The sequence below is a fragment of the Gigantopelta aegis genome, chromosome 12 (assembly GCF_016097555.1).
Source record: "Gigantopelta aegis isolate Gae_Host chromosome 12, Gae_host_genome, whole genome shotgun sequence".
Taxonomy (NCBI): Eukaryota; Metazoa; Mollusca; class Gastropoda; order Neomphalida; family Peltospiridae; genus Gigantopelta; species Gigantopelta aegis.
Window position 1 is genome coordinate 3,712,016 of NC_054710.1, and position 22,934 is coordinate 3,734,949.

General features: G+C 34.0%; 1 protein-coding gene across 13 annotated transcripts in view; it reads right to left on the reverse strand.

Moving 5' to 3' along the window:
- LOC121386181 (phospholipid transfer protein C2CD2L-like) overlaps positions 1-22,934 on the reverse strand; it is a 184,020-nt gene that overhangs the window by 65,737 nt on the left and 95,349 nt on the right. For 12 of the 13 annotated variants that reach the window (XM_041516994.1, XM_041516993.1, XM_041516996.1 and 9 more), the window contains exons 4-7: positions 22,543-22,647; positions 16,254-16,265; positions 11,076-11,231; positions 8,710-8,907 (exon numbers count right to left, since the gene is read on the reverse strand). In XM_041516994.1, the coding sequence (XP_041372928.1) occupies positions 8,710-8,907; positions 11,076-11,231; positions 16,254-16,265; positions 22,543-22,647 (471 nt within the window). The remainder of the gene's footprint in view (positions 1-8,709; positions 8,908-11,075; positions 11,232-16,253; positions 16,266-22,542; positions 22,648-22,934) is intronic. The other variant, XM_041516995.1, reaches the window with a different exon arrangement.

The window sequence follows — 22,934 nt, forward strand, 5'->3', positions numbered from 1 at the left end:
TCTTCCCCTCTCTTTCCTTCTTTCTCCCCCATCTCTCTGTCTGTCTGTCTGTATATGTCTTTTTGTGTGTGTGTCTCTCTCTCTCTCTCTCTCTCTCTCTCTCACACACTCACTCCCTCTTCCCCTCTCTTTCCTTCTTTCTCCCCCATCTCTCTGTCTGCCTGTCTGTCTGTATATGTCTTTTTGTGTCTCTCTCTCTCTCTCTCTCTCTCTCTCACACACACTCCCTCTTCCCCTCTCTTCCCTTCTTTCTCCCCCATCTCTCTGTCTGTCTGTCTGTATATGTCTTTTTGTGTGTGTCTCTCTCTCTCTCTCTCTCTCTCTCACACACACTCCCTCTTCCCCTCTCTTTCCTTCTTTCTCCCCCATCTCTCTGTCTGTCTGTCTGTATATGTCTTTTTGTGTGTCTCTCTCTCTCTCTCTCTCTCTCTCTCTCTCTCTCTCTCTCTCTCTCTCTCTCACACACACTCCCTCTTCCCCTCTCTTTCCTTCTTTCTCCCCCATCTCTCTGTCTGCCTGTCTGTCTGTATATGTCTTTTTGTGTCTCTCTCTCTCTCTCTCTGCCTCTCTCCCTCCCCCCCGGGGGTGGGGAACGGGATGCAGCCCAGTGGTAAAACACTTGCTTGATGCACGGTCAGTCTAACATTTAAAGTTTGTTTTGTTTAACACCACCACTAGAGCACATTGATTGTATTAATCATTGGCTATTGGATGTCAAACATTTGGTAATTTTGACCTGTAGTCAATGTGCTCTAGTGGTGTCGTTAAACAAAAATCAAACAGTTTTGCTACAGACAGCAAAGCACCAACCACAACCTTTGATATAAAAGTCATTAAAAAAATTATGCAGCTCTGTTTGTTTCCAGACAGGGCAGCACATACCACAACCTTGTGCATAAAGCTGATAGTCATCTATCTTAGGTTAGAATGCTACCCTTGAGCTACATACTACCTTTCTTGTTCCAACCAGTACACTACGACTGCTATATCAAAGGCTGTGGTATATGCTATCCTGTCTGTGGAATGGTCCACTTATAAGATCCCTTGCTGTTATTGGAAAAGAAAAAAATGTAGCAGATTTCCTCTAATGACTATGAGTCAGAATTACCAAATGTCTGACATCCAATATCCAATGACTAATTAATCAATGTGCTCTAGTGGTGTCTTTAAACAAAACAAAAAACAAACACAAATATTCTACCTGTTAACAATGACAGCCATGGGTGTCAAATAGTATGACCTAAACACTAATAACATTCTCTATATATTACCTCTTCATAGTAACCAAAATCGAATGAATTATCTTTTCAAATTAACTGTTCAGGTTAAATGAATTATTTAAAAAAATAAGTTACTTTTATGAACCTCGTATCTTTCTTGTAAATAGTGTTATTAATTAGTAAAACTTTGATGAACTGTACACATTATTAATTAACTGTTAAATAGCTACATGCACCTGGTTATTAATTATTCAAATCATAAACCATTCTTTAAAAAAAGAAAAGGGCAAACGGGTGAGAAGTTCACAACAAAATTTACCAGACATGTACGTACATATACGGTTTTAAAACATTCAAGTTTGAAAAGGTCAAAATGCAAGAATTTGTTAAGTTAATATTATTGTCTAGCTTCAGGACAACAAGCTGTAAGCTGGCATTCAGTGGTATATTAACTACCGGTAGTTCTAGGATGTTTTGTTTAATGACACCACTAGAGCACACTGATTTATTAATCATCGTCTATTGGATATCAAACATTTGGTAATCTTGGCATATAGTCTTAGAGAGGAAACCCGCTATATTTTTCTTTATTAGTAGCAAGGTATCTTTTATATGCACCATACCACAGACAGGATAGCACATACCACAGCTTTTGGTATACCAGTTGTGGTGCACTGGCTGAGACAAGAAATAGCCCAATGGGCCCACTGACGGGGATCGATCCCACACCGACCATGCATCAAGCGAGTGCTTTACCACTGGGCTATATCCTGCCCTTGTAGGAACTGCTTGTCATTTTGTAATGAAGTTATCAATGTACAGCTAGGGGTGGACACATCCTAGGATAAAGATATAGTCATTTCAGCTATACATGATTTCAATTTTATGTTATTTCAGTTATCAATGTACAGCTAGGGGTGGACATATCCTAGGATAAAGATATAGTCATTTCAGCTATACATGATTTCAATTTTATGTTATTTCAGTTATCAATGTACAGCTAGGGGTGGACATATCCTAGGATAAAGATATAGTCATTTCAGCTATACATGATTTCAATTTTATGTTATTTCAGTTTCGTGACTTCAGCTTCATATTATTTCTGGTTATGTGGTTTTAATTTTATGTGATTTCAGTTTCATGATTTCAGCTACATATTACTTGAGTTTTATGTCATTTCAGTTTTTTGGTTTCAGCTACATATTACTTGAGTTTTGTGATTTAAATTTTGTGATTTCAGCTACATATTGCTTGAGTTTTGTAATTTCAATTTTGTGGTTTCAGTTACATATTACTCGAGTTTTGTGTAATTTCAGTTTTGTGGTTTCAGCTACATATTACTCGAGTTTTGTGTAATTTCAGTTTTGTGATTTCAGCTACATATTGAGTTTTGTGTAATTTCAGTTTTGTGATTTCAGCTACATATTACTTGAGTTTTGTGTAATTTCAGTTTTGTGATTTCAGCTACATATTGAGTTTTGTGTAATTTCAGTTTTGTGATTTCAGCTACATATTACTTGAGTTTTGTGTAATTTCAGTTTTGTGATTTCAGCTACATATTACTTGAGTTTTGTGTAATTTCAGTTTTGTGGTTTCAGCTAGATATTATTCGAGTTTTGTGATTTCAGCTACATATGATTTCACTTGTGAATTCAGTTTCATGTGATTTCATTTATAAGTAATTTTGTATTTATTTCATAATGCATGACAATATTTGTATTACACAAACCCAATTAATAATGTTTAACAGCACCAAAAGAGCACACTGATCAATTAACCATTAGCTATTGGATGACAAACATTTAGCAATTCTGAAACATATACATGTACATGTAGCTTACAGTTAAAGATTGCTTTGTTTAACACCACCACTAGAGCACACTGATCAATTAACCATTAGCTATTGGATGACAAACATTTAGCAATTCTGAAACATATACATGTACATGCAGCTTACAGTTAAAGATTGCTTTGTTTAACACCACCACTAGAGCACACTGATCAATTAACCATTAGCTATTGGATGTCAAACATTTAGCAATTCTGAAACATATACATGTACATGTAGCTTACAGTTAAAGATTGCTTTGTTTAACACCACCACTAGAGCACACTGATCAATTAACCATTAGCTATTGGATGTCAAACATTTAGCAGTTGTAGTCATCAGAGGAAACCCACTACATTTTTCGATTAGCAGCAAGGGGTGTACTTTCCCATACAATCTAATTAAAATTAGCTCCACAATTACATGTGGATCTAACACCAACCAGTTGGAGCTCATGTCCACCAATCAAAACCTTACTTGCAGAATCCTGCCAGTGATTTAAAATTAACAACACTGCGTAGTCCCCAATGTCCAGGTAACATTTCGTCTGTAAATAATAATTTAAATATTGACCAATCACACTTCGCCTTTTATAACGTTATTTGGGAGCATACAAATTCTAAAAATATCGGGTGAGTCTATTTTAGTGGCCGCAGTACAGCAAACCATACCAAATGTACGGGGTGGGTTATCAGTCTTCAATTTTACATTAAAAATTATTTATTTATTTATAAAAAAAACTAAAACTAAATCAGTCTTCAGTTTTACATTACAAATTATTTATTTTATAAAATAAAACATGTTTTAAGGCATTCGTAATTCACACGAAACATGTCGTACACCCTCAGGATAATTCGGAATGTTTTCAAATTATTTTTAAATCACTGGCAAGATTCTGCAAGTAAGGTTTTGATTGGTGGAAATGAGCTCCAACTGGCTGGTGTTAGATCCACATGTAATTGTGGAGTTAATTTTAATTAGATCGTTTCCCATAGACAGGACAACACATACCACAGCCTCTGATATACCAGTTGTGGTGATCTGGTTGGAATGGGCAAACACCCAATCTTGGGGTGTTCTACTGAATCTTAGTCTACAAATAAAACCAACTATTTATTTCCATTAGCATCAAAGGATATTTTTTAATAACACAGGACAGCACATATCACAGAGTTTGACATACTAGTTGCGGGTACTGGCTGGAATGGGAAAATCCAAAATTGATTGAGAGCAATCAATCTGATGAGTCGATCACTGGCCCCAACAGCTAAATCCTGCCAATTTTTTAGTACAGGTTGGAATGGGAAAAAACCCACCACATCCCATATGTTATTTTTAAAAACCATAGGTGTCAGAAATAACTACTGCTGCCCACATAGGCCCACCCTGTTAGTTGTTGGCATTGTCCAATATATTACGATACAAAGAACAAATGGGAAAATACATACACATGTAAAACTTCACAAAATATGACCAAGTTGATTATTCATGCAAAACACATAACATTAATAGTATGAATTTGCAAAATGCTGAGTTAGTAACACAACATACAGTGGACTCAGTCTGAAACACCCTTGTGCTTGCTGTAACCTCACTGTGGTGCAGGGGGGTAACATTCTATTCGAGAATGGCTAATACAGCACAAATAAATTTTGAGTAAAAGTCAGTTATCTATCTGTGACATTGAATTTTTATATTGATGTTGATCATCACATTGTTTTTCATTACCACAGTTTGACACCCAATAGCCGATGTATTTTTCGTGCTGGGGTGTCATTAAACATTCACTCACTCATTCATTCATTCATTCATTCATTCATTCATTCATTCAGTCAGTCAGTCAGTCTGAAACAGTACCTAGAACTAGTTTTTTTCTCCAGACTGGGTTTTTTTTGTTTTGTTTTTTTACATGAATATTAATGGGTGGGTGAGTGAGTGAGTGAGTATTTTCAACATGCCCATATACCACTAAGGTCTCAGGCATGTCTGTCATAGGCCAAGTTTCTGGACAGCCAGTGGCTTGGTCCAGGACAGAATACTAAGGAACAATTTAGATATTAATGAATGTAATAGGATAACATGTGATGCAAACCAGTCAAAAATGTTCAAGAGGGCTTTCCATCCTGAAAACAACACTGGTGTCTGTCCTTCAACACGTTTCTCTGAATTTACAAAGCCTATTTTTGTCCCAACAGGGTTTCTGCCAGAGGGTAAAACGGGTATGGCACCATACCCAAACTGTTTTGCAGATTTTAATTTTTTTTTATAAAGTTAACAGTTTGACAAAATTAATCACTTTTATCATTACTGGATGATTTTTTTTTAAACCTAACCCTAAACGTAACCCATTTTCTTTCTGAAGGAGGCCCCAATACCCTGTTGACTGTAATTGCATTCAATTCCATAGTGTCATACCTAAAAATTGCTTTCTGGCAGAAACATTGCCTAAGGGTATGAAACTGTATGTACAAATGTACTTGGAAAGCTTAAAGGTTTCATAAATTCTAGCATTCAGTTTGTATAAAATTAAACATTGTATAATATATACTTTAAGGACATTTCAGCTCAATAGTTTCAAGTGTTTATGAACAACAGAGCCGAAAATTAAACATTGTATAATATATACTTTAAGGACATTTCAGCTCTATGGTTGCAAGTGTTTATGAACTACAGAGCTGAAAATTAAACATTGTATAATATATACTTTAAGGACATTTCAGCTCTATGGTTGCAAGTGTTTATGAACTACAGAGCCGAAAATTAAATTGGGCAAAAGATAAGGGGTCAGAATTTAGCTCAGTTGATAAGAGCTTTCAACGAAGGAAAGAAAGAAATGTTTTATTTAACGATGCACTCAACACATTGTATTTATGGTTATATGGTATCAGACATATGGTTAAGGACCACACAGATATTGAGAGAGAAAACTGGTTGTCGCCACTTCATAGGCTACACTTTTCGATTAGCAGCAAGGGATATTTCATAAGCACCATCTCACAGACAGGGTAGTACATACCACAGCCTTTGATGTACCAGTCGTGGTGCACTGGCTGGAACGAGAAATAGCCCAAAGCTTTCAACGAAGGTACTTGGATAATAAGACTTGACCCATTCTTAGACAGGTTTCTTCTCTGTTCTACCGGCCTCGGTGGCATTGTGGTTAGGCCATCGGTCTACATGCTGGTAGGTACTGGGTTCAGATCCCAGTCGAGGCATGGGATTTTTAATCCAGATACCGACTCCAAACCCTGAGTGAGTGCTCCGCAAGGCTCAATGGTTAGGTGTAAACCACTTGCACTGACCAGTGATCCATAACTGGTTCAACAAAGGCCATGGTTTGTGCTAGCCTGCCTGTGGGAAGTGCAAATAAAAGATCCTCCTTGGCTGCTAATCAGAAAGAGTAATCCATGTAGTGGCGAGAGCAGGTTGCCTCTCAAAATCTGTGTGGTCCTTAACCATATGTCTGACGCCGTATAACCGTAAATAAAATGTGTTGAGTGCGTCATTAAATAAACCATGTCTTTCTTTGTTCTCTGTTCCAGTTATATGTCATAATTATGCAATGTCTGACATCCAATAGTCCTTGATTAATAAACCAATGTGTTGTAGTGGTGCCATTACTCCCCGAAAACCCTCCCCACCAACCTTTAACTTGCAAAATTAATGGTCAACAGATTTTGGTTGCATAAAAATCCTGTTAAGACTGAGTCCACTGTAACTGCACATTTCAATCATGAGGACATGTAATATAAAAAACAAACATTAAATACTTACCACAAGTGTTGGTTGTCAATACAGCAGTCATTTCCAGCTTCTTTGTGAGGTCGACAAAAAAGATACGAGGTTTTGATAGCGAGACGAAATAAATACAAACAATATAGGCTTTGAAATAATTTTTAATGTCCGCAAAAAAAAGAAAAAAGACAAAAAAGTAATAAATATTCTATTCCAGGCTTGCTGGTCTGTGAGAAATACATGAAGCCTCAGAATTTTCAACAATGTTACTTTGCACTTTGCACTTTGCACCGTACAATAGCAATGAACTGAGGTGTGTGACACATGCACCTCATTTTTAGAATGCTGGAAAAATTGCAGTGCAAAATTGCTGTTGAAAATTTTTTGTTTAAAAAACACCAATACATTTAACTGTGTATGTATGCGTATTTAAGTACATGTATGTGAATAGTGTAATTAACAAATTGTACCACGTACAGAACATGCACATCAAGTTGAACTGAAGTGAGGTACATGTATGTGAATAGTGTAATTAACAAATTGTACCACGTACAGAACATGCACATCAAGTTGAACTGAAGTGAGGTACATGTATGTTATTGTATACGAAGCCAAAGAGATAGTTCAGGAAATGTCTACCATCGACCGTAGCTTTTAATTATTTTAACACACATCTGCTATACGGGAATATTCAACCGGGAGTCTTGTTTATAATGTCTGCAAAAACTGATACCAACACACCAGGATCAATGCTATCAAGACTACATTGTATACACTGCATGTTACAAACAAAAGTATAGTTGCCATGGTAACAAGAACACAAAATACAGGTCTCAAATAAGATGTCACAGAACCTGATAGTCTTGATTCTGGCTGAGGGGCAGACTCTTGGGGGTTTTGGATTTTTTTTTTTTTTTTTTTGTGTGTGTAGGTTTGTTTTGTTTGTTTGTTTATTTGTTGTTGTTGTTGGGGTTTTTTTTGGGGGGTAGGGGGTAGGGGTGGGGGTAGGGGTGGGGGGTAGGGGGTGGGGGTAGGGGGTGGGGGGTAGGGGGTGGGGGGGTGATGGACATGCTTAGATCATGGCAGATTTGGGGATGGGGATAACTTGCCAGTGTTGTCCATCCCATTTAACAGTGGACTGCACATATAATTAAAACTTGGGGCTTTTTTGCTTAATTTTTTTTTTAAAATCAATTAAAAAAATCAGCATCCACTCATATGAGTTGTTTTTTAATGTATGTACATGTATAATCAGCAACATGTATATGATCAACTGAAATATTAGAACATTTAAAAATATATATATATATATATATGACATCAAATAAAACCAGTTAGTATTCTAATTCAAATCTCCTGTCTCCTGTACAAACTCTTTTCATCCCAGCTTAAAAGCAGGTCAAACCCTGACTGAAATTGTTTCATACCTGATTAAAATCATTTCACCCCAGCATATGATCATTTGATATGTGACTAAAATACATGCATCGCAGATGATGATCAATAGAGAAACATACATGTATACATCCCACAATATGTTTCTTTCATTCCTAAGTGAAATATATCTATCCCAGAATGTGATCAGTTCGTCCTAAACTAAAATAGATGCAATCCCAAATGATGATCAGCTTATTCCAAACTGAAATACATGTATATGCATAACAAATGATGAAAGTTGCATCACAGAATATAATCCAGTCATTCAAGATTGAAATGTAGGCATCCAAGATGATGATCTATTTATCCCACACTGAAAAATTACCAACCCATATGATAAGCAGTTCAACCCACATTCAAATATATGCATCCCATTTTAAAACTGTACATTCCATTTTAAAACTGCACATCCAATTTCAAAATTGTACATCCAATTTTAAAATTGACCATCCTGTTTTAAAATTGTGCATCCCAAATTAAAATACTTACAGCACTTTGGTATTTCTCTGCTTGGATGGGTTCGAAATTGGCCTTTGTCTGTGGGGCAGTCTGTGACGGGACTGTGGGTGCAGCGGCTTTCTTCGTTGAGCTTGGCACGGTGATCGTCTGAGCTGATTGGCTGCCGTGAGTCTGGGGTGCACGGTATTCTAGGTTCGATTCCGCGGCAGCAGTCTGGATGGCTTGTAGCTGTCCCGAAACAAACAAAGAAAGAGATAATATTATTCTACTTCAACCTATTTTTGGACCTTGATGTGAATTGCCATGTTTTGTTAGGAATGACCAATAGCTCTCCTACTGTATACAAGGATCAAACTAAAGAAAAAGAAAGGAAGGATGCACTCAACACATTTTATTTACGGTTATATGGCATCAGACATATGGTTAAGAACCACACAGATATTGAAAGAAGGAAGGAAATGTTTTATTTAATGACACACTCAACACATTTTATTTACGGTTATTTACAGTTATAAGTAAAATGACAGGTTTATCATGAATACCTTTTGCCGCAAAATGTTTTGCATATGTTATTTGGGATTATAATGTATGGGGAGCCATTTAAGATATAACATTATTGATCCTATATATAAATTCACAAGCTAAAGGGGAGCTAAAAATTACTCTCCTTGATATAATCTCAGGGGAGTGATGGGGGGGGTAGGGGGGGAGTGATAGCTCACCGTAAAATGGTACAGTTTGCATTTGTAAGAAAGAATATGATTGGATCAGTCTTTATCATCTTTGTAAGAAAGAATATGAATGGATCAGTTTTTATCATCTTTGTAAGAAAGAATATGATTGGATCAGTGTTTATCATCTTTGAAAACAGGACACTGTTTGAGAAACGTAGGTGGCTATATTTAAGGAATGTAGAGAGGTTCATAACAGGGTTCGTACACCTTTTTCTTACCCACTGGACGGGGTTATCCAGCTTTTGAATGATGCTAGATAAATCTGTCTGACCTGAGGGCTAGATGATTTCTACATACACGTGACGTCATAAATTAACTCATGTTTTTCAGAATTCTGTTTGCCATTTCACGCTGTATCATTGTTTTAAAAATATTTAAACAAATTAATATTTTCAACTTTATATTTATCAGTAAGTTGTTACAAGGCTCAATGGGTAGGTGTAAACCACTTGCACCAACCAGTGATCCATAACTGGTTCAACAAAGGCCATGATTTGTGCTATCCTGCCTGTAGGAAGTGCAAATAAAAGATCCCTTGCTGCTAATCGGAAAGAGTAGCCCATGAAGTGGTCACAGCGGGTTTCCTCTCAAAATCTGTGTGGTCCTTAACCATATGTCTGACGCCATATAACCATAAATAAAATGTGTTGAGTGCGTTGTTAAATAAAACATTTCTTTCTTTTCCATGATCATGATTATTGTTTACAGTTTAGTGATGAACTTGTACATCATGTACATGAGGATATTTGTATTAAAAACAGTAATATCACTGCTAAAATAATATAGGCCCAAAACACCATCAAGCTAGGTCTGGGTCTGGAAGCTAGGTCTGGGTCTGGAGACTGGCAAAGACGCCATGTCTGATGTATTATGACATCTGGATCTGTAACTGTCACGTGATATTAATATAACCAACTTTTTTCAAATCTTTGGATATATATTCTTCTATAAACATCAAGAATAATTACAACTACTCCACACTGATTTCCTGTTTGTTCATTAGTGGACTACGGGTGGCGATTTGTGGTGGCTATAGATTCAGCTAACTAAAGAATAATTAAATACAGATTTTAGTAGGATATTCTAATTAAAAAAATACAGGTGTTAATTATGACCTTAGGTAATGAAAACTTGGTTACATACATAACTAAAGCATGTCAGATTGCATGTACATGAGCCCTGCATGTACTCAGTTTGTTTGGTTGCCGGTAGAAAGCGTATGGCAAATGCATAAAATAAAAAATAAAAAAATTGGATGGTGCACATAAAAGTCAAATTTTTATGTTAAAACTTCATTTTTCATCAGGGTTGGGAGGGTATACATTTCTTTGCATGCAATCCGGCCAGAAGTAACCATTGAACACTCTCTGAAGTGGTCAGACCTAAGCCCACAGCTTAAAGCTGATGGGAAATTACAGGTGTGTGGGATGAATAGCCACAAGAGACAAGCATCTGTCGCAGTTGGAGAGACATTAAGGACTGGGATGTGGAGGTGGACAGCGAAGGAAGTTGAAAGATAGGAGGAGTTGCCAGATCAGGAAGAAATGAGATGGAATTCAAAGGAGTCAAAGAAAAGGGTAGAGTAGGATAAGGATAAAAAAAAAAAAAAAAAAAAAAAAAAAAAAAAAAAATTAAAACTGATTCAAGGACACAAACACGAACCTGTGACATAGCCGCTGCACTGCGCCCTTCTCGCGAGAATGAGCCGAATGTGCGTGGGTAAAACCACGGCGTGATGATGAACGTTGCTGACGTCAGGCAGATCGTGTGGCGCACAGCCTCCTCCACAACACCCAGGTCTACCATGTCATATGGGTCCTGCAACAAATATAACAACACCTTTCATTGGCTGCTGCTAGGAAGCAATCAGACGAAGAGTATGTAAAAGTGACTGTGATTGGTTTGTTTAAAAAGAAGATGCAAGATGATTGGTTGTTATTTGAAATGAGTAGATGAGATATTGATGAAAAAAATGTAGCAACACTTTTCATTGGCTAATGTTATGAAGTAATTAAAAGAAGAGTAGGTAAAAGTGACTGTGATTGGTTTGTTTAAAAAGAAGATGCAAGATGATTGGCTGCTATTTGAAATGAGATGCGATGTGGATGAAAAAAATGTAACAACACTTTTCATTGGTTATGTTATGAAGCTATTAGAAGAAGAGTAGATAAAAATGATTGTGATTGGTTTGTTTAATAAGAAGAAAGAAGATGATTGGTTGTTATTTGAAATGAGATGAGATATTGATCGAAAGATCTGAGTAATATGTGAGTAGTTGTTACAAAGTTAAAATAATAATAATAAAATGATTGATAGCTAAATGATAACAAAGTAAATTAAAATAATAATAAATAAAAGATTGACAACTACCTGTAACAGATTTAAAAAATAAGTATGTTAATAAAAATAAAAAATTAACTGTTGTTAATACAACTTTTACAGAGATGACAATATTAATAAATGAGAAAATCTATAATTAAACTACATTTATGATTGATTAAACAGATGATGATCTTCAGCCCTCTACATTGCGATGAATTTGGTTGCATATATAACCTTTTATTTATTTCATTTTTATTTCATACTAACTATATTCAAAAACAGAATTAGGCACCATATGGCTTCTAGATGGAAAAGTTAATGCAGAGGGTTGATGTTATTATTAAATTAACCAAGATCTATAATTAAACTAATTTATGCTATGAAAATGATCAAAAAGCAATAATGAAAGCTAAATGGTTAATTAATATTAACGTGTTAGCACAAAAAATTAAATATAATGGATGAATAAATGAAAATATCACAAAAAGAAAGTCTTAATTGACAAAGTAAAAAATGGCTTGGTTTGGGCTGCAAAATGGGGTTCATTGAAGAGATGGAAATGGGGTTCACTGAAGAGATGGAAATGGGGTTCATTGAAGAGATGGAAACACATTCAGGATTGTGAAAGGCCAATTCGTATATAAAACAATGTAAAACACAGCTTATGTAACTGGGTTGCTTCACATACAAAACAGACCACACAATCTGAAAACAAAACAAGAATTCTGCAACATTAAATGTCTCGCCTACGTACCACACATTTTCCCGAGCACTGCGATGAACATCTATCAGTGCAACTATGAACCAAGTTTCATTGACCTACATGTAGTTTGTGAGAGACTGACCTAAATGCCAAATTTTAAGGATGAACTTTATCGCAACAAGTATTCTGCAAAATTAAATGTCTCACCTATGATACATGTACAAACAAAATTCTGTACATTTTGATGAACATTTACAAATGTTGCTCCAACTATAAACCAAGTTTCATTGACCTAGGAATTAACATTTGTGACAAACTGAATTAAATATGAAACTTTAATGATACATTTTAACGCATCAAGTACATGTATTCTGTAAAATTAAATGTCTTGCCTATGATAAAAGAAATTCTGTGCATTTTGATAAACGTCCACAAATGTAGGTGCAACTATAAACCAAATTTCATTCACCTAGGAATTACAGTTTGTAAGAAATTGTTCTAAATGCAAAACTTTAATAATAAACTTTAACGCAACAAGTATTCCACAAAATAGAATGTGTTGCCTACGATAAATTGTTTCTGTGCAGAACATCCATACATGTAGGCCCAACTATAAACCAAGTTTCATTGACCTAGAAATTACAGTTTGTGAGAAAAACTTATCTAAATACAAAACTTTAATGTCGCCATTGGAAAAGTAATACGAATAACTCGCCTTTTGACTTCGTAAAGGGGAGACAAACAAAACTGATTCAGCCCGACAATCATTAGACTTAACACAATGCTGCTGGAGCTGGGAGACAAACAAAACTGACGCAGCCCGACAATCATTAGACTTAACACAATGCTGCTTGAGCTGGGAGACAAACAAAACTGACGCAGCCCGACAATCATTAGACTTAACACAATGCTGCTTGAGCTGGGAGACAAACAAAACTGACGCAGCCCGACAATCATTAGACTTAACACAATGCTGCTTGAGCTGGGAGACAAACAAACCTGATGCAGCCCGACAATCATTAGACTTAACACAATGCTGCTTGAGCTGGGAGACAAACAAACCTGATGCAGCCCGACAATCATTAGACTTAACACAATGCTGCTTGAGCTGGGAGACAAACAAAACTGACGCAGCCCGACAATCATTAGACTTAACACAATGCTGCTTGAGCTGGGAGACAAACAAAACTGACGCAGCCCGACAATCATTAGACTTAACACAATGCTGCTTGAGCTGGGAGAGAAACAAACCTGATGCAGCCCGACAATCATTAGACTTAACACAATGCTGCTTGAGCTGGGAGACAAACAAAACTGACGCAGCCCGACAATCATTAGACTTAACACAATGCTGCTTGAGCTGGGAGACAAACAAAACTGATGCAGCCCGACAATCATTAGACTTAACACAGTGCTGCTTGAGCTGGGAGACAAACAAACCTGATGCAGCCCGACAATCATTAGACTTAACACAGTGCTGCTTGAGCTGGGAGACAAACAAACCTGATGCAGCCCGACAATCATTAGACTTAACACAGTGCTGCTTGAGCTGGGAGAGAAACAAACCTGATGCAGCCCGACAATCATTAGACTTAACACAGTGCTGCTTGAGCTGGGAGACAAACAAACCTGATGCAGCCCGACAATCATTAGACTTAACACAATGCTGCTTGAGCTGGGAGAGAAACAAAACTGACGCAGCCCGACAATCATTAGACTTAACACAATGCTGCTTGAGCTGGGAGCCAACAATCATTAGACTTAACACAATGCTGCTTGAGCTGGGAGCCAACAATCATTAGACTTAACACAATGCTGCTTGAGCTGGGAGCCAACAATCATTAGACTAAACACAATGCTGCTTCAGCTGGGAGATAACAAATTAAAAGCAGTGCAATAATTGGATGATATTACATTTTAATTTTGATTTAAGACTTGATCAAAATTACTTTCTTTCTTTAATGAATCAGCATACGAATGTGTGACAACATATCAGCATTAAAAATACATTGGCTATTGGGTATGAAACAGTAACTGGATGAGAAGAAAACGTTAATAAAAAAAATTCAATAAAAAAAATATTTATTAAATTCTTATTCAGTATATATCAATTTGTTTTAAACATGCATTGAGATGAACAGTCGTAGGTATAACTATACACCAAGTTTCACTGATGTACGTTTGTAAGAAATGGAGTTAAAAATGCGAAAGTTGATGTCATTGTCACCATGGCTGCCAAAGCTACTGCTGTCAATTCTTTTTATATTTTTTTTAAAGTTAACCGTCTTACTTTGTAAAGGTAATCATTTTGTTCAGTATCATGTCACAGTTAACTAGACAAGCTTCAGAGATTGTTATACGAATTTTTATTTTTATTTTTAAAGTTAACCGTCTTACTTTGTATAGGGTGTATACTACCAAATCAAATCCCATAGACGACAATAGTAACATATGTGGCTAAAACTCCTACCTGCAACGTATCAACCGACATAAACGCCACGGATATAAATACTACCACCCCTTACACTTAAAGTGAATCAGAAAAAAATGGGGGTCAAGCTGCTCGTTTCTGAGATAACGGGTAGCGTCTGTGACTACCCTAGTTTCGCACAAAATTCGAGTACTTTTTTTTACAGGTACCCCATACATGTTTCAAGCACAAGGCTACTTGACACATTGGTACTAGATGAAATAAAAAATTTTTTTACCCAGATGAAACTATTATTTTTTACAACCAACACACTCACATTTATAACCAATCACAGGACTTGTGGTGTTCACTTCTCTATCAAAAGTTCGGTGCACCTCGTACTTTGACCCAGCCGGAAGTTATTTGGTTTAGTACTACCTATAGGTAATCATTTTGTTCAGTATCATGTCACAGTTAACTAGACAAGCTTCAGAGATTGTTATACGAAATGTATTGAGGTTAAACAAGAATTCCACATATTAAATATCTCACCTAACACAATTTTTTTTTGCTGCACAGAGCTCGAACTTTAGAATCTAACACCCATGCCATTTTAAAAAAAAAAGCCTTGGGTTAAACAGTCAACCGACAGCAATTCTGAGCCTGCCAATGGCAATTTTCTAAAAGGTGACTTTTGCAGCAAATAAAGGTTATTTTGTTGCATGTAGACATATTTCAAATGTAAAAATGTTAAATTCTGGCAGATAGTGTTGACCAGATATATTAATTTTGTTGTCTTTAAGAAGTTTTACCGACTGCTGTAATTTTTATCTAGCAACACAAAATAGCCATCTCCTGATCCGCAGAAATGTATATCTCAACAACGGAAAGTGTGGTCAGTGTCATCATTAATTTTGAGCCCTGGATGCTTATAGTGATGAACATCCATACAATGTAGATGCAATCATAAACCTTGTTTTGTATTGTCCTAAGATTTGTAGTTTGTGAGAAACTGATGTAAACGTCAAACTTTAATTAAAACTTCAAATGACAAATTCACACCATATATTGCCACTGCCATCGGAAAAGTAATGATTAGCAATGACTGCTAATGAAAAAAGACATTCCCTCATTTCATACACGTAATTATTTCAGAAATGATCAATATCATTGGCTTTCAGCTGTTTGAAATATCAAACACCTGAGAAAACCTCTTCTTGGAAAATGGAGTGGGAATATACTGGAAGCTAAAATCAGTGCAATAATTCAACACACATGGTGCAAGACGGTAGGAAGCAATCTCTTTCAGAGAAAAGGCGTTTAATTAGGATTGTGAAAGGTCAACAAGAACGAAAAGAAAAACAAAATATCACTTGGTTTGGGCAGCTTCACCAAAATGTCTTACCTTATCAAAATCCTAAAAAGCAAAACCACATGTTACATTGATGAAATTAATATGTATATGTATGTGTGTGTGTGTGTGTGTGTATATATATATATGAAGAGTTTTATCATAAAACGCGATAAACGTCATGTTAAAACCATTGTCTGAACACCACTCAGACACTGTTCACATGTAGACAAACACAAGTTCTAATTCAGTTTTCAGCAAAACGCGATACGATTGTCTGAGGATATATCGCAGATTGCAGAGAAACTGGCGTAGTGTTTATGGTGGTTTGGAATAAAAAGTTTTTTTAGGATTGGGTGTGTATATAGTGGCGTTTATCGCGTTTTGCGATGAAACTCTTCATATATTCATAACAACAATTATTAACAAACACATGTAGTATGTGACAAATGGAAACCATGACTTGACTACAAAATCAAGGCACAAAAATGCATTCACCATCTCACAAGACTACAAAATACCAGCACAATATAGTGTTATAGATCAAAATGTATATATAAGAATTGTTTGTCGGGTTTTTTCTTGAATGTATCAATGTATAATAGTCACAAATTGTATACTAAATTTGTGACTGTTATACATCGATAAAATCACACATGTAGTTAAAATAAACTTTTAAAAAATCAGTAAATTAATGGTCATTCATGGGCCTGTTTATGTAGTGATGTCGTCTTCTGAGGTTTATCGAGGATAACATTCAGTTTTTAAATGACGTCATCCAATTAGAATAGAGTAAATCATAAAACAAGTTTGTAATTATAACGAGTTAACATTGAGTTAAAATTAAAAGATTGAAACTTAGAATTCTAATTTAAAAAATACTAGTAATATCTCATATGGCCAAATAATTGTGATGAACTCAAGTATTTGAAAGTGAATATTTAAAAACTAGAGTATGTCGCTTTAAAATGAAATGTTAAGAAGTGCAAGTATTTGATGCTTTAAAATGAAATGTTAAGAACTGCAAGTATTTGACGTTTTAAAATGAAATGTTAAGAACTGCAAGTATTTGACGCTTTAAAATGAAATGTTAAGAAGTTCAAGTATTTGAAAGTGAATATTTAAAAACTAGGGTATGTCGCTTTAAAATGAAATGTTAAGAAGTTCAAGTATTTGAAAGTGAATATTTAAAAACTAGGGTATGTCGCTTTAAAATGAAATGTTAAGAAGTTCAAGTATTGGAAAGTGAATATTTAAAAACTAGGGTATGTCGCTTTAAAATGAAATGTTAAGAAGTTCAAGTATTTGAAAGTGAATATTTAAAAACTAGGGTATGTCGCTTTAAAATGAAATGTTAAGAAGTTCAAGTATTTGAAAGTGAATATTTAAAAACTAGGGTATGTCGCTTTAAAATGAAATGTTAAGAAGTTCAAGTATTTGAAAGTGAATATTTAAAAACTAGGGTATGTCGCTTTAAAATGAAATGTTAAGAAGTTCAAGTATTTGAAAGTGAATATTTAAAAACTAGGGTATGTCGCTTTAAAATGAAATGTTAAGAGCTGCAAGTATTTGAAAGTGAATATTTAAAAACTAGGGTATGTCGCTTTAAAATGAAATGTTAAGAAGTTCAAGTGAAAGTGAACTTGAAAGTGAATATTTAAAAACTAGGGTATGTCGCTTTAAAATGAAATGTTAAGAAGTGCAAGTACTTGAAAGTGAATATTTAAAAACTAGGGTATGTCGCTTTAAAATGAAATGCTTTAAAATGAAAGTTAAGAAGTTCAAGTACTTGAAAGTGAATATTTAAAAACTAGGGTATGTCGCTTTAAAATGAAATGTTAAGAAGTGCAAGTATTTGAAAGTGAATATTTAAAAACTAGGGTATGTCGCTTTAAAATGAAATGTTAAGAAGTTCAAGTATGCAAGGAAAGTGAATATTTAAAAACTAGGGTATGTCGCTTTAAAATGAAATGTTAAGAAGTTCAAGTATTGGAAAGTGAATATTTAAAAACTAGGGTATGTCGCTTTAAAATGAAATGTTAAGAAGTTCAAGTATTTGAAAGTGAATATTTAAAAACTAGGGTATGTCGCTTTAAAATGAAATGTTAAGAGCTGCAAGTATTTGAAAGTGAATGAATATTTAAAAACTAGGGTATGTCGCTTTAAAATGAAATGTTAAGAAGTTCAAGTACTTGAAAGTGAATATTTAAAAACTAGGGTATGTCGCTTTAAAATGAAATGTTAAGAAGTTCAAGTACTTGAAAGTGAATATTTAAAAACTAGGGTATGTCGCTTTAAAATGAAATGTTAAGAAGTTCAAGTATTTGAAAGTGAATATTTAAAAACTAGGGTATGTCGCTTTAAAATGAAATGTTAAGAAGTGCAAGTATTTGAAAGTGAATATTTAAAAACTAGGGTATGTCGCTTTAAAATGAAATGTTAAGAAGTTCAAGTATTTGAAAGTGAATATTTAAAAACTAGGGTATGTCGCTTTAAAATGAAATGTTAAGAAGTTCAAGTATTTGAAAGTGAATATTTAAAAACTAGGGTATGTCGCTTTAAAATGAAATGTTAAGAGCTGCAAGTATTTGAAAGTGAATATTTAAAAACTAGGGTATGTCGCTTTAAAATGAAATGTTAAGAAGTTCAAGTATTTGAAAGTGAATATTTAAAAACTAGGGTATGTCGCTTTAAAATGAAATGTTAAGAGCTGCAAGTATTTGAAAGTGAATATTTAAAAACTAGGGTATGTCGCTTTAAAATGAAATGTTAAGAAGTTCAAGTATTTGAAAGTGAATATTTAAAAACTAGGGTATGTCGCTTTAAAATGAAATGTTAAGAGCTGCAAGTATTTGAAAGTGAATATTTAAAAACTAGGGTATGTCGCTTTAAAATGAAATGTTAAGAAGTTCAAGTATTGGAAAGTGAATATTTAAAAACTAGGGTATGTCGCTTTAAAATGAAATGTTAAGAGCTGCAAGTATTTGAAAGTGAATATTTAAAAACTAGGGTATGTCGCTTTAAAATGAAATGTTAAGAAGTTCAAGTATTTGAAAGTGAATATTTAAAAACTAGGGTATGTCGCTTTAAAATGAAATGTTAAGAAGTTCAAGTATTTGAAAGTGAATATTTAAAAACTAGGGTATGTCGCTTTAAAATGAAATGTTAAGAAGTTCAAGTATTTGAAAGTGAATATTTAAAAACTAGGGTATGTCGCTTTAAAATGAAATGTTAAGAGCTGCAAGTATTTGAAAGTGAATATTTAAAAACTAGGGTATGTCGCTTTAAAATGAAATGTTAAGAAGTTCAAGTATTTGAAAGTGAATATTTAAAAACTAGGGTATGTCGCTTTAAAATGAAATGTTAAGAAGTTCAAGTATTTGAAAGTGAATATTTAAAAACTAGGGTATGTCGCTTTAAAATGAAATGTTAAGAAGTTCAAGTACTTGAAAGTGAATATTTAAAAACTAGGGTATGTCGCTTTAAAATGAAATGTTAAGAAGTTCAAGTATTTGAAAGTGAATATTTAAAAACTAGGGTATGTCGCTTTAAAATGAAATGTTAAGAAGTTCAAGTATTTGAAAGTGAATATTTAAAAACTAGGGTATGTCGCTTTAAAATGAAATGTTAAGAAGTTCAAGTATTTGAAAGTGAATATTTAAAAACTAGGGTATGTCGCTTTAAAATGAATGTCGCTTTAAAATGAAATGTTAAGAAGTTCAAGTACTTGAAAGTGAATATTTAAAAACTAGGGTATGTCGCTTTAAAATGAAATGTTAAGAAGTTCAAGTATTTGAAAGTGAATATTTAAAAACTAGGGTATGTCGCTTTAAAATGAAATGTTAAGAAGTTCAAGTATTTGAAAGTGAATATTTAAAAACTAGGGTATGTCGCTTTAAAATGAAATGTTAAGAGCTGCAAGTATTTGAAAGTGAATATTTAAAAACTAGGGTATGTCGCTTTAAAATGAAATGTTAAGAAGTTCAAGTATTTGAAAGTGAATATTTAAAAACTAGGGTATGTCGCTTTAAAATGAAATGTTAAGAAGTTCAAGTATTTGAAAGTGAATATTTAAAAACTAGGGTATGTCGCTTTAAAATGAAATGTTAAGAAGTTCAAGTATTTGAAAGTGAATATTTAAAAACTAGGGTATGTCGCTTTAAAATGAAATGTTAAGAAGTTCAAGTATTCAAGGAAAGTGAATATTTAAAAACTAGGGTATGTCGCTTTAAAATGAAATGTTAAGAAGTTCAAGTATTTGAAAAGTATGTCGCTTTAAAATGAAATGTTTGCAAGTATTTGAAAGTGAATATTTAAAAACTAGGGTATGTCGCTTTAAAATGAAATGTTAAGAGCTGCAAGTATTTGAAAGTGAATATTTAAAAACTAGGGTATGTCACTTTAAAATGAAATGTTAAGAGCTGCAAGTATTTGACAGAATAATTGAATATTTAAAAACTAGGGTAGTATTTGAAAGTGAATATTTAAAAACTAGGGTATGTCGCTTTAAAATGAAATGTTAAGAAGTTCAAGTATTTGAAAGTGAATATTTAAAAACTAGGGTATGTCGCTTTAAAATGAAATGTTAAGAAGTTCAAGTATTTGAAAGTGAATATTTAAAAACTAGGGTATGTCGCTTTAAAATGAAATGTTAAGAAGTTCAAGTACTTGAAAGTGAATATTTAAAAACTAGGGTATGTCGCTTTAAAATGAAATGTTAAGAAGTTCAAGTATTTGAAAGTGAATATTTAAAAACTAGGGTATGTCGCTTTAAAATGAATGTCGCTTTAAAATGAAATGTTAAGAAGTTCAAGTATTTGAAAGTGAATATTTAAAAACTAGGGTATGTCGCTTTAAAATGAAATGTTAAGAAGTTCAAGTACTTGAAAGTGAATATTTAAAAACTAGGGTATGTCGCTTTAAAATGAAATGTTAAGAAGTTCAAGTATTTGAAAGTGAATATTTAAAAACTAGGGTATGTCGCTTTAAAATGAAATGTTAAGAGCTGCAAGTACTTGAAAGTGAATATTTAAAAACTAGGGTATGTCGCTTTAAAATGAAATGTTAAGAGCTGCAAGTATTTGAAAGTGAATATTTAAAAACTAGGGTATGTCGCTTTAAAATGAAATGTTAAGAGCTGCAAGTATTTGAAAGTGAATATTTAAAAACTAGGGTATGTCGCTTTAAAATGAAATGTTAAGAAGTGCAAGTATTTGAAAGTGAATATTTAAAAACTAGGGTATGTCGCTTTAAAATGAAATGTTAAGAAGTTCAAGTATTTGAAAGTGAATATTTAAAAACTAGGGTATGTCGCTTTAAAATGAAATGTTAAGAAGTTCAAGTATTTGAAAGTGAATATTTAAAAACTAGGGTATGTCGCTTTAAAATGAAATGTTAAGAAGTGCAAGTATTTGAAAGTGAATATTTAAAAACTAGGGTATGTCGCTTTAAAATGAAATGTTAAGAGCTGCAAGTATTTGAAAGTGAATATTTAAAAACTAGGGTATGTCGCTTTAAAATGAAATGTTAAGAAGTGCAAGTATTTGAAAGTGAATATTTAAAAACTAGGGTATGTCGCTTTAAAATGAAATGTTAAGAAGTTCAAGTATTTGAAAGTGAATATTTAAAAACTAGGGTATGTCGCTTTAAAATGAAATGTTAAGAAGTGCAAGTACTTGAAAGTGAATATTTAAAAACTAGGGTATGTCGCTTTAAAATGAAATGTTAAGAAGTGCAAGTATTTGAAAGTGAATATTTAAAAACTAGGGTATGTCGCTTTAAAATGAAATGTTGTTCAAGTATTTGAAAGTGAATATTTAAAAACTAGGGTATGTCGCTTTAAAATGAAATGTTAAGAAGTTCAAGTATTTGAAAGTGAATATTTAAAAACTAGGGTATGTCGCTTTAAAATGAAATGTTAAGAAGTTCAAGTATTTGAAAGTGAATATTTAAAAACTAGGGTATGTCGCTTTAAAATGAAATGTTAAGAGCTGCTTGAAAGTGAATATTTAAAAACTAGGGTATGTCGCTTTAAAATGAAATGTTAAGAAGTTCAAGTATTTGAAAGTGAATATTTAAAAACTAGGGTATGTCGCTTTAAAATGAAATGTTAAGAGCTGCAAGTATTTGAAAGTGAATATTTAAAAACTAGGGTATGTCGCTTTAAAATGAAATGTTAAGAAGTTCAAGTACTTGAAAGTGAATATTTAAAAACTAGGGTATGTCGCTTTAAAATGAAATGTTAAGAAGTGCAAGTACTTGAAAGTGAATATTTAAAAACTAGGGTATGTCGCTTTAAAATGAAATGTTAAGAAGTTCAAGTATTTGAAAGTGAATCACAAACCTGGTACGGGTTAGTAGGCTTCACCTCGATCTTGATGTCGGGTCGCCCATCGAACGCGACGTTCAGTTTGATGTCGATGCCTTCTTTATACGCCTGGATCTTCAGCTGAAAGAGACGAAAGGAAGCAAATGTTTTATTTAATGACGCACTCAACACATTTTATTTACGGTTATATGGCGTCAGACATATGGTTAAGAACCATATAGATATATAGAGAGAGGAAACCCGCTGTCGCCACTTAATGGGCTACTCTTTTCGATTAGCACCTAGGGATCTTTTACATGCACCATCCCACAGACAGGATAGTACATACCACGACCGTTGATATACCAGTTGTGGTACACTGGCTGGAACGAGAAATAGCCCAATAGGTCCACCGACGGGGATCGACC